The following is a 14,112-nucleotide window of genomic DNA, read 5'->3' on the forward strand; positions in this document are numbered from 1 at the left end:
CAGTTTAAGTCAGGACATTTACAAATAAAGTAAAAAGTGAGTGAATTTGGTTTAATGCTTCTTTGATAGACAGATGCTAAATATATGTCAGCAAAACAAGAAGTGAGGCAGCTATTTTGGATACGTGGGCCTCAGGGGATATTGCTACAGATGAGTGAGTCGGTCGGTGAGTTTGGTTTTTCACCAGCATTCCCGTAACAATGAGGGCATGTCAGCTTCATGTGGGAACAAAGCCAGAAGTGATGAAGACCTAAGCCATTTAGAACTTGGATGAAACCCATGATCACAGGTATGGCCCTGGAAAACCTAGGTATTCAGAATGAACCTATGATCATGGGACGTAACATTGTAGTGCCAAAGACCATGGGGAATCCTTTCATCCTGAACTGTTTGAAAGGCATTCTAATTTCTAGAAGTTGCAAGTAATAGGCATGACAAGTGTTTATGGATGATCAACTTCTTTAATGTACAATGGCGACGTTTTGGTATAGATGCTTATACAGTTTTCAAGCATGAGGAAAATGGAATAAGTATCTATACAGAAATATCGCAAATGAAAGACTTGTCATTCCTACCCTTCTTTCATAATTAAATGAATAAGTTGAACTTGTACGATGTAAGGCTGACTTTCACATTATATACACAGAGTGTACTGACAGTGAAGTGATAGTGTACAAAAAGGGTGTACTGACAGTGAAGGAACAGTGTACCAATAGGGTGTACTGACAGTGAAGTGATAGTGTACCAACAGGGTGTACTGACAGTGAAGTAACAGGGTACCAACAGGGTGTACTGACAGTGGAGTGATAGTGTACCAACAGGGTGTACTGACAGTGAAGGAACAGTGTACCAATAGGGTGTACTGACAGTGGAGTGATAGTGTACCAACAGGGTGTACTGACAGTGAAGGAAAAGTGTACCAATAGGGTGTACTGACAGTGGAGTGATAGTGTACCAACAGGGTGTACTGACAGTGAAGGAACAGGGTACCAACAGGGTGTACTGACAGTGAAGTGATAGTGTACCAACAGGGTGTACTGACAGTGAAGTAACAGTGTACCAATAGGGTATACTGACAGTGAAGTGATAGTGTACCAACAGGGTGTACTGACAGTGAAGTTATAGTGTACCAACAGGGTGTACTGACAGTGAAGTAACAGGGTACCAACAGGGTGTACTGACAGTGAAATCATAGTGTACCAACAGGGTGTACTGACAGTGAAATCATAGTGTACCAACAGGGTGTACTGACAGTGAAGTAACAGGGTACCAACAGGGTGTACTGACAGTGAAATCATAGTGTACCAACAGGATGTACTGACAGTGAAATCATAGTGTACCAACAGGGTGTACTGACAGTGAAGGAACAGGGTGTACTGACCTCATTCTTGTACTCCTCCACCAGGTTGTTCTGTTCTGCCATGTCCATCTCCCGCTGTGCGGTGATCCTGACACTCTCCCTCAACGCCTCCTCCAGCTCCTCGATACGCTCGCCCTTCGCCCTCATGTCCGTCTACAACACGGGGAGATCCATCAGACTCTTTCTACTGCCAAACTCTTCTCTTGACTTACTCCCATCAATATTAGGTGATTATTTATATCTATATACAATCCGTTTCAAATGGCATAGTCTTCTTCTGTCACAATTGTTTCCTGACAGTCTTAAAATGTGAACTTCAGTATAAAACTTCCGCCATACGTTCCTGGACTACTATAACAATGAGACGGTACTTCCTCAACCTTTTTACAGTTTTTCATCTGTGTTAAGGCATATTGCCTGACACTGAGAGGAAAAACAAGACTGTTCATGGAAAACACTGGCACAGGTTCTGATCATGAGTTGACAGGTCATTTACCAAACAAATCTGAGATTGAAACCCATATACATCCCATTTAGGTAGGAACTGAAGGGACATAACCCCTGATCAGGGTTTTACACAATGCAGAAATGGATATATGTAACAATATACAACAGACACAGAAAAACACTGCATTACATCCGGAGGAATGCACAACATTCCTTCCAGCAAATTCCTGATGTGAAACATTACGTAATTAAGAAATCTTACATTATGGCAGTACATGGCACCATTTGATAACTTAAAAGTTTCTAATACTTCCTGCCGTGACCCTTGAAATCTATTACCCCTAATTTTGTAAATCAAGGTAAAATCCTGTCAACAAACCTTTCATTAGAAAGATGATAAACCATCTGGCTTAAAAGAGCTGACTTTGTCCTACCCCTTTTACAAGACTTTTGCATCATGCTATTTCTCAATTGTTTCAGTCAGGAAATCAGTTTTAGTACATTTGCTCATTCCAGCTGTTTTCATCTGTATGCTACCTGAAGCTGTGTTGCATCCTCGGTCATGTTCTTCTCACTCTTCCGGGCCACCTCCAGGAGCTCTGCGTTCTTCTTCTTCTCCCTCTGCTGGTTCCTCTTCAGCGTCCCCATCTTCTCCTTGTATTCCTTGATGATCCTGGAAGCAAGAGCACAACCAACTTAACACAGGGGGCATGGAATTAATATCACAAAATTAATCTTAATTGTAACTTATTTCATGCTCAGTTTTGTCACGTAAATTGTTAAATAACTGTGCTTTGTTTGTGATCAGTATGATATAACTGACAGAAACATACACCTGTTACATTATAATATCGAATTTAACAGGAGTTTAACAAAGGCAGACCCCTTGCTGATATTTCTGTTATTTTACTATGGTTTAAAACACCTCAGTAAAAACAGTACATCCAAGTCGCGACCAATAACTTCTGATTACCAAGACTTGGGATCACAGAGAGCAGTGATTGAAGTCAAGAGCTCCTTGCTATAACCCTCATATTAGATTAGGTTCTTAGATTCCAATACCATAGACGATCTAAGAGATTCCTCTTATTTTCAAACACTGCCGAAGGAATTTGTGATTGAAAAGAAAACATTTTGTCTGTTGATATACATATTGCAGCCAAAAATTAAGCTTAAGTAAAGACCTTGACAAAAAGATATATCAGCTGTATGACTCACTCCTGCATCTCCTTCATCTGGTTGTCCTTCTCGTTCTTCTCGTTCTCTCCATCCTTTATCACCTCCAGCAGTCTGTCCACCTCGGCCTGGGCCCGCTTCAGGTCGTCCTGTGTGTGGGTCAGCTTCACTGTCTGGTCAGACATCCGGCGCTCCAGGGTTCCTCCAAGCTTCGGTGAGTCGATGCCATTCTCACGACTTGTCTGAAACAGTTTACAGATAAACTTTAAGCATGTTGTTATTTTTAATTCCAAAACAGGATGGTGGGGTAGTCGAGTGGATAACTGGTCACAGTGAAGACCCGGGTTCAATTCCCAACATGGGTACAATGTGTGAAGCTTATTTCTCATGTTCCCAGCCATGATATTGCTGGAACAAAGTCTTTGGCTCAGTATTATTCGTTACACTGCTATACTGAGTCTAACAAACCCTAGTAGAAGGTCGCGTCAGGTAACCTTTTGGATTGACCAATCAGAACACAGCTTACCAAATCGCACATACTGTTTGAACCTTTACCACAAAAACTCGAACGATTCCAAATGCTATTTTCCGCATGATCACTTCCGAGTGATACACATGGAGGGCGCAATGAGTAAACCGTCGCTGAACATAGCGTTTTAGTCAATATTCAAGGATGTCATCTTGCGGAAATGTAAGCTAATAGTAACCATGTCATTAGAAACACCTAAGCGTATATACTGCACGTCAAATATCTGTGTATTATGCGGAGTTTCGTTTGTTGATAGATCAGTGTCAGCGACCAGGGAAGAGAAAATCCCAAAACCATTTTGTAAGTACCGCCGAACCCTAACAAGTAGTCGTCTGATTGGTTAAATCCGTTCTGCCGTCTTGCGATTTAATTGGACGGTCATAGGTCAGTCAAAGGTTAGCTGACACGACCTTCTACTAGGGTTTGTTAGACTCAGTATAGCAGTGAAACAAATAATACTGAGCCTAAGTTTACTTAGACTGTGCTGGAACACTGCTAAAAGTGGCGTAAAACTGAACTCACTCAACTGACAATCATCAACCATGTCAGCAAATCTGACCACCCAATCCCGTTAGTCACCTCTTACGATAAGCACGGGTTGCTAAAGACCAATTCTAACTGGGAATTTCATGGGTCGCTATTTGGTTCTAATCACTTAGTCAAATCACATTTCCAGCATCACTACATTATTTGGTTGCATGCAATATTCCATTCTCAATCTCACAAAGATTTAACAGACAAATATATTATGAGTGCTTCATTTAGTTTTGGAACTGGTATTTTTTCCCTATTAATTTGTACTGCTTGTCATTCTATTCTGTTTCAATACAAGATCTGACTTCATTGAAAAATGTTAAGAAACAGAAGAAGTCACTACGAAGGATTTTTAAAATAATCAAGGATCAAATTTGACTAAAGGTACACAAAGAACCAGTGAGCCTTAGATAATGACAGTACAGTAAAGGTACACCTAGAACCAGTGAGTCTTAGATAATGACAGTACAGTAAAGGTACACCTAGAACCAGTGAGTCTTAGATAATGACAGTACAGTAAAGGTACACCTAGACCAAGTGAGTCTTAGATTATGACAGTACAATAAAGGTACACCTAGAACCAGTGAGTCTTAGATAATGACAGTACAGTAAAGGTACACCTAGACCAAGTGAGTCTTAGATTATGACAGTACAGTAAAGGTACACCTAGACCCAGTGAGTCTTAGATAATGACAGTACAGTAAAGGTACACCTAGAACCAGTGAGTCTTAGATAATGACAGTACAGTAAAGGTACACCTAGAACCAGTGAGTCTTAGATAATGACAGTACAGTAAAGGTACACCTAGACCCAGTGAGTCTTTGATAATGACAGTACAGTAATGAAGTACAGTAAAGGTACACCTAGAACCAGTGAGTCTTAGATAATGACAGTACAGTAAAGGTACACCTAGACCCAGTGAGTCTTAGATAATGACAGTACAGTAAAGGTACACCTAGAACCAGTGAGTCTTAGATAATGACAGTACAGTAAAGGTACACCTAGACCCAGTGAGTCTTAGATAATGACAGTACAGTAAAGGTACACCTAGACCCAGTGAGTCTTAGATAATGACAGTACAGTAAAGGTACACCTAGAACCAGTAGATAATGACAGTACAGTAAAGAGTCTGAGATAATGACAGTACAGTAAAGGTACACCTAGAACCAGTGAGTCTTAGATAATGACAGTACAGTAAAGGTACACCTAGAACCAGTGAGTCTTAGATAATGACAGTACAGTAAAGGTACACCTAGAACCAGTGAGTCTTAGATAATGACAGTACAGTAAAGGTACACCTAGACCCAGTGAGTCTTAGATAATGACAGTACAGTAAAGGTACACCTAGAACCAGTGAGTCTTAGATAATGACAGTACAGTAAAGGTACACCTAGACCCAGTGAGTCTTAGATAATGACAGTACAGTAAAGGTACACCTAGAACCAGTGAATCTGAGATAATGACAGTACAGTAAAGGTACACCTAGAACAAGTGAGTCTTAGATAATGACAGTACAGTAAAGAACGGTTCAAAGTCCATTGCTGCTGGAGGGACAAAGGAAATAACAGCTATAACCTCATGCTATTTATGTCACGGTCAGCTAAAGAAACCAAGGTTTAAGTGAAGACAGAAATGACTTCTTCCATGCAATGCTGCAGTGTAGATTCTAGTGTGAGTCAGCTTAAATACTTTTATCAATTGACAAATCACTACTACACTATCAACCAATTGCTAGTTAGATGGAGGTTGTAGTGTTAGTACTGAAACATCTCACAAAATGAATCTGGAGTTGAAATCAAGAAGTCCACTCCAAGGTTTCAGGTCCGTTCATGTTCTGAAATACTGACTGAATCTCATCTAAATGTCTGAGAGATATTTTTAACTTAAAATTTTGGCCATAGCACTGAAACTCTTCAATCCAAATTAGCTAAAAATGTCCTTTTGTGTCTCTATCTATCTCACTGCTACTCTCCGTGAAACAACAGCCTTGTCAAGGTAAGGTTCAAGTGTTTGTTGGTAGCCCTCCTCACCTTCATGAGCTCTACCTCCGAGCGGAGATTCTCCAGATCAGACTTCTTCTGTTCCAGCTGAGACTCGAGTTGCCGCATCTTGGAGTCCAGCTTAAAGCGCTCGGACCTCAACTCTGCTGCCTCGGCTCTCAGCTCAACCAGCTCCGTCTGAGACAGGAAGTGGGGTAATGAATGTTTGGTAGGACAATATCTTTCAACACATAATCAGAATTAATCCTGATCTCTTGACTAACCTAAGGACAATATTTTGTTTGTTTGCTGTTTAACACCAAATATTGTGCTGTCAGCAATATTCCAGCTGTATGGTACAGTCTAAATAATCAAGTCTGGACCAGACAATCCAGTGATTAATATTGATATATAATGATCCAAGTCATTGGTGTCATCAGGTATAACCCCTCAACCCACTGGTTGCCTGAAACAAACAACGTTGGCTCATGGGGACGTTTCCCCACCCAGACTACCCATAGGCTACCCACTGGTCGCCTGAAACAAACAACGTTGGCTCATGGGGACGTTTCCCCACCCAGACTACCCATAGGCTACCCACTGGTCGCCTGAAACAAACAACGTTGGCTCATGGGGACGTTTCCCCACCCAGACTACCCATAGGCTACCCACTGGTCGCCTGAAACAAACAACGTTGGCTCATGGGGACGTTTCCCCACCCAGACTACCCATAGGCTACCTACTGGTCGCCTGAAACAAACAACGTTGGCTCATGGGGACGTTTCCCCACCCAGACTACCCATAGGCTACCCACTGGTCGCCTGAAACAAACAACGTTGGCTCATGGGGACGTTTCCCCACCCAGACTACCCATAGGCTTCCTCATATAAGAACAGATCAGAACAAAACTTTAAAGGGAAGGATTCTGTAAATGGGGAAACAAATGCCCAAGGCTTGTTGTCTGCACCTCTACAACATTTTATAGAACATTCTGCATTCTATAATGATCATTTCTCTCCTGCAGCGAGCTTATGTTACATGTTAGCGGATCATAAAGGAATTTCAATCAGAAAGTTCAATACTTGCAGTCATGCCTGAAATAGAACAACTTAATGCGAGGCAGAAACAAGTCAAGCAGTATTGATTCAGACAACATTCGGATTGCTAGAGAGAGAGAGAGAGAATGTGTGTGGGCATATGATATGTGTGTATGTTTCTTGGACCAACTGACCTGTTTGTCGTTCAGCTGTTGTTCCAGCTGATCTATCTTTAATTTCATTTCTTGTGTGTCTTTGAGGTAAGTGCTCACTTCATCTTGGTGCTCCCTGTCAACTCTTTCTCTCGCTGCTCCCTTAGCCTGCAACATGTGAAGGAAACTATCATATGGTTGCAAACAGTTGCAATCACCATGATTAAACTCCAAATCTGGGGCTCCTTTCACGAGGCAACCTTTACTAAGGTTAACCTTAATTCCCATTCTTTAACATTGCCTTAAGGTTACCTTAGTGACTTACGATCACCTTAGTGCTTTGTGAAAGGAGGCCCAGGTCTTCAGCAAGCTCAGTCTCCATATGGTATACTTCCTGCTATGACCCTGTAACTCTTCTACTGATTACATCAATCAAACCTCTCCACGGCACAAATTAAAGTGAACATAGCTTACATAAAGCACGAAAAAGGTGACAAGAAGTTACAAAGTCAAGCATTAAAGGAGGGGTCAGCCATTTATCATTGTGTGCTGTAGGTGCGATTACCTGAGTGACAGTTGTTTCTTTAGATGTGTTTACTCTACACAGCATTACAACATTACCTCTCTATCTGCTTCTCTCTTTCATTGAGAGACTCCTCTAGACTAGATATGGCACTATCACTGGAGTCTGTGAATGTCGCAGACAGTCGCATCTTCGCTTGACTAAGCTGGTCATCCTTCTCTTTCACCAACTCTTCCAAACTCTCAGTCTGAAAAAGTTTGAGATGTTTACATTTTTACCTTGTGAAGAATGTATGAGACAAGTTGCCTGTACCTCGAGTATGTTGTCAATAATTGTCAATACATGTACTAAGGAAGGGGTGCTTACAATGTGCGATGTCAGACTGGTGTCATTGAGCTGTCTGTGTGTCATTTTATTGTGTCTCTGTGCCATTGTGTTGTGTCTGTGTCATTGTATTCTGTTTGTGTCATTGTGTTGTAGCTGTGTGTCATTTTTATTGTGTTTGTGTCATTGTGTTGTGTTTGTGTCATTGTGTTGTAGCTGTGTGTCATTGTGTTGTGACTGTGCCATTGTCACGTGTCTGTGTCATTGTATTGTGGTTGTGTGTCATTGTATTGTGTTTGTGTAATTGTATTATGTGCGTGTCATTGTGTTATGGCTGTGTGTCATTGTATTGTGTCTGTGTCATGGCTGTGTGTCATTGTATAGTGTTTGTGTCATTGTGTTGTGTTTGTGTCCTATTGTGTTTCTGTCATTATATTGTGTTCGTGTCATTGCATTGTGTTTGTGTCATTGCATTGTGTCCTTGCATTGTGTTTGTGTTATTGATGTGTGTCATTGTACTGTGTTTGTGTCATTGTATTGTGTCTATGTGTCATTGTATTGTGTCTATGTGTCATTGTATTGTGTCATGGCTGTGAGTCATTGTGTTATGGCTGTGTCATTGTGTTTGTGTCATTGTATTGTGTCTGTGTCATTGTATTGTGTCATATAGTTGTGTGTAATTGTGTTGTAGCTGTGTGTAATTGTAGTGTTTGTGTCATGTCTGTGAGTCATTGTATTGTGGTCGTGTGTCATTGTGTTTGTGTCGTGTTATGGTTGTGTATCATTGTGTTTGTCTCATTGTATTGTGTCCGAGTGTCATTGTGTTGTGTTTGTGTGTCATTGTTGTGTCATTGTATTGTGGTTGTGAATTTTAAATCTATGATCCAGGGTCCGGGCATTAGCTACAACGCACTTCAGTTCACTTTTGGCCCACACTGAAGTGTTGAGTCAGATCATGGCCAGAATTAACAGGTGAGTCAGATTGTGTCCTAGACTGACGTGTTGAGGAAGATTGTGTCCTAGACTGTAGTGTTGAGGAAGAACGTGTCCTAGACTGAAGTGTTGAGGAAGATTGTGTCCTAGACTGTAGTGTTGAGGAAGATTGTGTCCTAGACTGCAGTGTTGAGGAAGATGGTTTCCCAGACTGTAGTGTTGAGGAAGATTGTGTCCCAGACTGAAGTGTTGAGGAAGATTGTGTCCCAGACTGAAGTGTTGAGGAAGATTGTGTCCTAGACTGAAGTGTTGAGGAAGATCGTGTCCCAGACTGAAGTGTTGAAGACGATGGTTACCCAGACTGTAGTGTTGAGGAAGATTGTGTCCTAGACTGTAGTGTTGAGGAAGATTGTGTCCCAGACTGTAGTGTTGAGGAAGATTGTGTCCTAGACTGTAGTGTTCAGGAAGATTGTGTCCTAGACTGAAGTGTTGAGGAAGATCGTGTCCTAGGCTGAAGTGTTTTAGACGATGGCTACCCAGACTGTAGTGTTGAGGAAGATTGTGTCCTAGAGTGAAGTGTTGAGGAAGTGTTGAGGAAGATTGTGTCCTAGACTGAAGTGTTGAAGTGGAGGAAGATTGTGTCCTAGACTGAAGTGTTGAGGAAGATTGTGTCCTAGACTGGAGGAAGTGTTGAGGAAGATTGTGTCCCAGACTGAAGTGTTGAGGAAGTGTTGTGAGAGAAGTGTTGTGTCCCAGACTGAGTGTTGAGGAAGTGTGTCCCAGAGACTGTAGTGTTGAGGAAGATTGTGTCCTAGACTGAAGTGTTGAGGAAGATTGTGTCCTAGACTGAAGTGTTGAGGAAGATTGTGTCCCAGACTGTAGTGTTGAGGAAGATTGTGTCCCAGACTGAAGTGTTGAGGAAGATTGTGTCCTAGACTGTAGTGTTGAGGAAGATTGTGTCCTAGACTGAAGTGTTGAGGAAGATTGTGTCCTAGACTGAAGTGTTGAGGAAGATTGTGTCCCAGACTGAAGTGTTGAGGAAGATTGTGTCCCAGACTGTAGTGTTGAGGAAGATTGTGTCCTAGACTGTAGTGTTGAGGAAGATTGTGTCCCAGACTGAAGTGTTGAGGAAGATTGTGTCCTAGACTGAAGTGTTGAGGAAGATTGTGTCCTAGACTGAAGTGTTGAGGAAGATTGTGTCCCAGACTGAAGTGTTGAGGAAGATTGTGTCCTAGACTGTAGTGTTGAGGAAGATTGTGTCCTAGACTGAAGTGTTGAGGAAGATTGTGTCCCAGACTGAAGAAGTGTTGAGGAAGATTGTGTCCAAGACTGAAGTGTTGAGGAAGAAGACTGTAGTGTCCTAGGCTGAAGTGTTGAGGAAGATTGTGTCCTAGACTGAAGTGTTGAGGAAGATTGTGTCCTAGACTGTAGTGTTGAGGAAGATTGTGTCCCAGACTGTAGTGTTGAGGAAGATTGTGTCCTAGACTGAAGTGTTGAGGAAGATTGTGTCCTAGACTGAAGTGTTGAGGAAGATTGTGTCCCAGACTGTAGTGTTGAGGAAGATTGTGTCCTAGACTGTAGTGTTGAGGAAGATTGTGTCCTAGACTGTAGTGTTGAGGAAGATTGTGTCCCAGACTGTAGTGTTGAGGAAGATTGTGTCCTAGACTGAAGTGTTGAGGAAGATTGTGTCCCAGACTGAAGTGTTGAGGAAGATTGTGTCCTAGACTGACGTCTTGAGGAAGATTGTGTCCTAGACTGAACTGTTGAGGAAGATTGTGTCCTAGACTGAAGTGTTGAGGAAGATTGTGTCCCAGACTGAAGTGTTGAGGAAGATTGTGTCCTAGACTGAAGTGTTGAGGAAGATTGTGTCCTAGACTGAAGTGTTGAGGAAGATTGTGTCCCAGACTGTAGTGTTGAGGAAGATTGTGTCCCAGACTGTAGTGTTGAGGAAGATTGTGTCCCAGACTGTAGTGTTGAGGAAGATTGTGTCCCAGACTGTAGTGTTGAGGAAGATTGTGTCCCAGACTGTAGTGTTGAGGAAGATTGTGTCCTAGACTGTAGTGTTGAGGAAGATTGTGTCCCAGACTGAAGTGTTGAGGAAGATTGTGTCCCAGACTGAAGTGTTGAGGAAGATTGTGTCCCAGACTGAAGTGTTGAGGAAGAGGAAGAGTGTTGTGTCCCAGACTGAAGTGTTGAGGAAGATTGTGTCCAAGACTGAAGTGTTGAGGAAGAACATGTCCTAGGCTGAAGTGTTGAGGAAGAACGTGTCCTAGGCTGAAGTGTTGAGGAAGATTGTGTCCTAGACTGAAGTGTTGAGGAAGATTGTGTCCTAGACTGAAGTGTTGAGGAAGATTGTGTCCTAGACTGTAGTGTTGAGGAAGATTGTGTCCTAGACTGAAGTGTTGAGGAAGATGGTTACCCAGACTGAATTAAACACTCACCTTTCTCTGAAGGACATTGACTCTCCTTTCTTTGATGTCCAGGTGGTCTCGGATTTCTGACATCTCCAGCTCCATGCGTCGTTTCTCGGCCTGGGCCGACTGTGACTGCCGACTCTTCTTGTCTATGGCAAACTCCTTCTCCTTCATCCTGTCCTGTAAGTCCTCGATCTGGAAGTGGGACAAACAGTGCAGGATACATGTAGTCAGTGATTTGTCAGTAACCATCACAAAATGGAAAACACAAAATGCTGATGAACTTGAAGAGAGTAGTCCAAACATATACAAGCACATCTTTGACAGGGATATTTTTATCCTTAAAATATACAAAAGATGATTCTCATAATGCCAGCTGTATATCTAAATAGAATGATATATTTGATAATCCCGAATACTTTAAAAAGTATACATTCAAAATCAAAATTGGGGTGGAAATGAATTTTATGACCAGCCAAGAATATCTCAGTCAAAGGGAACCATCAGACCTCAGGACTTTCCATTCAAAACTACTGACAAACAGATAAGAAGCCTTGGGGAAAAAACAGTGATGGTCATGGATGAATTTCATGGACTAGACCAATAGTCCTGTATAATCTATTTAAGCTATTAAGCTCCAGTATATATTTGCCCTCACATCAGTCTGCAGCATGCCCGTGTGTAGCTCCTTGGCAACGATCTGCTCCTTCAGCACTGCGATGTACTGTTTCTGTTCCATGTGCTGCCTCTCCAGCGTCTCCACCTTCATCTTTACACCTGTTAGCGTCGTGTCCTTCTTACTCAGATTGGCTTTCAGGTCCTCGATCTACAACCACAACTATCTATATCAGAAAACACAAACACACGAAGTCCTCAGTCAGAAAACCAGTTATAATCATCTTGGTTTGTTTGTTTATTTGTTGTGTAATGCAGCACCCAGGAATATTCAAGCTTCATGGCGGCGGTCTGTAAATAAACGAATCTGGACCAGACAATGCAGTGATCAACATCAGGATCATTGATATATGCCATTAGGATATAATGACACGTGTCAGTGAACCTGATTACCTAATCCCCTTAGTAGCCTCTTACCACAAACATGGGTTGCTGAAGTCCAATTCTAACCCGGATCTTCACGAGTCTAATCATCTTAGACAACAAATTATTGACTAATGGTGACAATACTAAGGCATTTTTCAAAGGTCAAATGACTCTCGACAAATTATTGCTGTGTTTTTTCTGATAGTAAATGAATAACTGTATAGACCGGTGCCGTTTTGGGCCTTATTTCTGTATTCTAGATGTAACACCCATCAAGATAAGTAAACTAATACTTACCTCTTTTTTGAGGACTTTATCCTTGGCACTGGGACTGTTTTTGAGAGATCCATCACGGCGATCACGGTCACCAGCATCCTCACATATCCTGGAGATCTGGTCCTCCAGCTCCTTCACCTCCTTCTCCAGGGCAGAGATCCGGGAATCCTGGCAAACAGTTAGATCTTAGTTACGGTGAACAGTCAGATCTCAACTATAGTGAACAGTCAGATCGTTTACACACAGTCAGATCTCAGCACTAGTGAACAGTCAGATCTCAACTATAGTGAACAGTCAGATCTCAGCTATAGTGAACAGTCAGATCTCAGCTATAGTGAACAGTCAGATCTCAACTATAGTGAACAGTCAGATCTCAACTATAGTGAACAGTCAGATCTCAGCTATAGTGAACACAGTCAGATCTCAACTATAGTGAACACAGTCAGATCTCAACTATAGTTTACACACAGTTAGATCTCTGTTATAGTGAACACAGTCAGATCTCAACTATAGTGTACAGTCAGATCTCAGCTATAGTGAACACAGTCAGATCTCAACTATAGTTTACACAGTCAGATCTCAACTATAGTGAACAGTCAGATCTCAACTATAGTGAACAGTCAGATCTCAGCTATAGTGAACACAGTCAGATCTCAACTATAGTTTACACACAGTCAGATCTCAGCTATAGTGAACACAGTCAGATCTCAACTATAGTTTACACACAGTCAGATCTCAGCTATAGTGAACACAGTCAGATCTCAACTATAGTTTTACACACAGTCAGATCTCAGCTATAGTGAACAGTCAGATCTCAACTATAGTGAACACAGTCAGATCTCAACTATAGTGAACAGTCAGATCTCAGCTATATAGTCAACTACAGTCAGATCTCAACTATAGTGAACATAGTCAGATCTCAACTACAGTGACACACAGTCAGATCTCAACTATAGTGAACAGTCAGATCTCAACTATAGTGAACAGTCAGATCTCTACTATAGTGAACAGTCAGATCTCAGCTATAGTGAACAGTCAGATCTCAGCTATAGTGAACACAGTCAGATCTCTACAGTTTTACACAGTCAGATCTCAGCTATAGTGAACAGTCAGATCTCAACTATAGTGAACAGTCAGATCTCAGCTATAGTGAACAGTCAGATCTCTCAGATCTCAGCTATAGTGAACACAGTCAGATCTCAACTATAGTGTACAGTCAGATCTCAGCTATAGTGAACACAGTCAGATCTCAACTATAGTTTACACACAGTCAGATCTCAGCAATAGTGAACAGTCAGATCTCAACTATAGTGAACACAGTCAGATCTCAACTATAGTGAACACAGTCAGATCTCAGCTATAGTGAACAGTCAGATCTCAGCTATAG

At 41.7% G+C, this 14,112-nt stretch overlaps 1 protein-coding gene across 1 annotated transcript in view; it reads right to left on the reverse strand.

Moving 5' to 3' along the window:
* Nucleotides 1-14,112, reverse strand: part of LOC124253252 (ERC protein 2-like) — a 69,784-nt gene that overhangs the window by 8,978 nt on the left and 46,694 nt on the right. Inside the window, exons 4-13 of the mRNA XM_046686992.1 lie at nucleotides 12,747-12,893; nucleotides 12,067-12,234; nucleotides 11,436-11,603; nucleotides 7,836-7,984; nucleotides 7,348-7,382; nucleotides 7,257-7,315; nucleotides 6,077-6,223; nucleotides 3,026-3,225; nucleotides 2,345-2,480; nucleotides 1,382-1,513 (exon numbers count right to left, since the gene is read on the reverse strand). Of these exons, the coding sequence (XP_046542948.1) occupies nucleotides 1,382-1,513; nucleotides 2,345-2,480; nucleotides 3,026-3,225; nucleotides 6,077-6,223; nucleotides 7,257-7,315; nucleotides 7,348-7,382; nucleotides 7,836-7,984; nucleotides 11,436-11,603; nucleotides 12,067-12,234; nucleotides 12,747-12,893 (1,341 nt within the window). The remainder of the gene's footprint in view (nucleotides 1-1,381; nucleotides 1,514-2,344; nucleotides 2,481-3,025; nucleotides 3,226-6,076; nucleotides 6,224-7,256; nucleotides 7,316-7,347; nucleotides 7,383-7,835; nucleotides 7,985-11,435; nucleotides 11,604-12,066; nucleotides 12,235-12,746; nucleotides 12,894-14,112) is intronic.

Source organism: Haliotis rubra, unplaced genomic scaffold, assembly GCF_003918875.1.
Source record: "Haliotis rubra isolate DU_JTF1 unplaced genomic scaffold, ASM391887v1 Scf537, whole genome shotgun sequence".
Taxonomy (NCBI): domain Eukaryota; kingdom Metazoa; phylum Mollusca; class Gastropoda; order Lepetellida; family Haliotidae; genus Haliotis; species Haliotis rubra.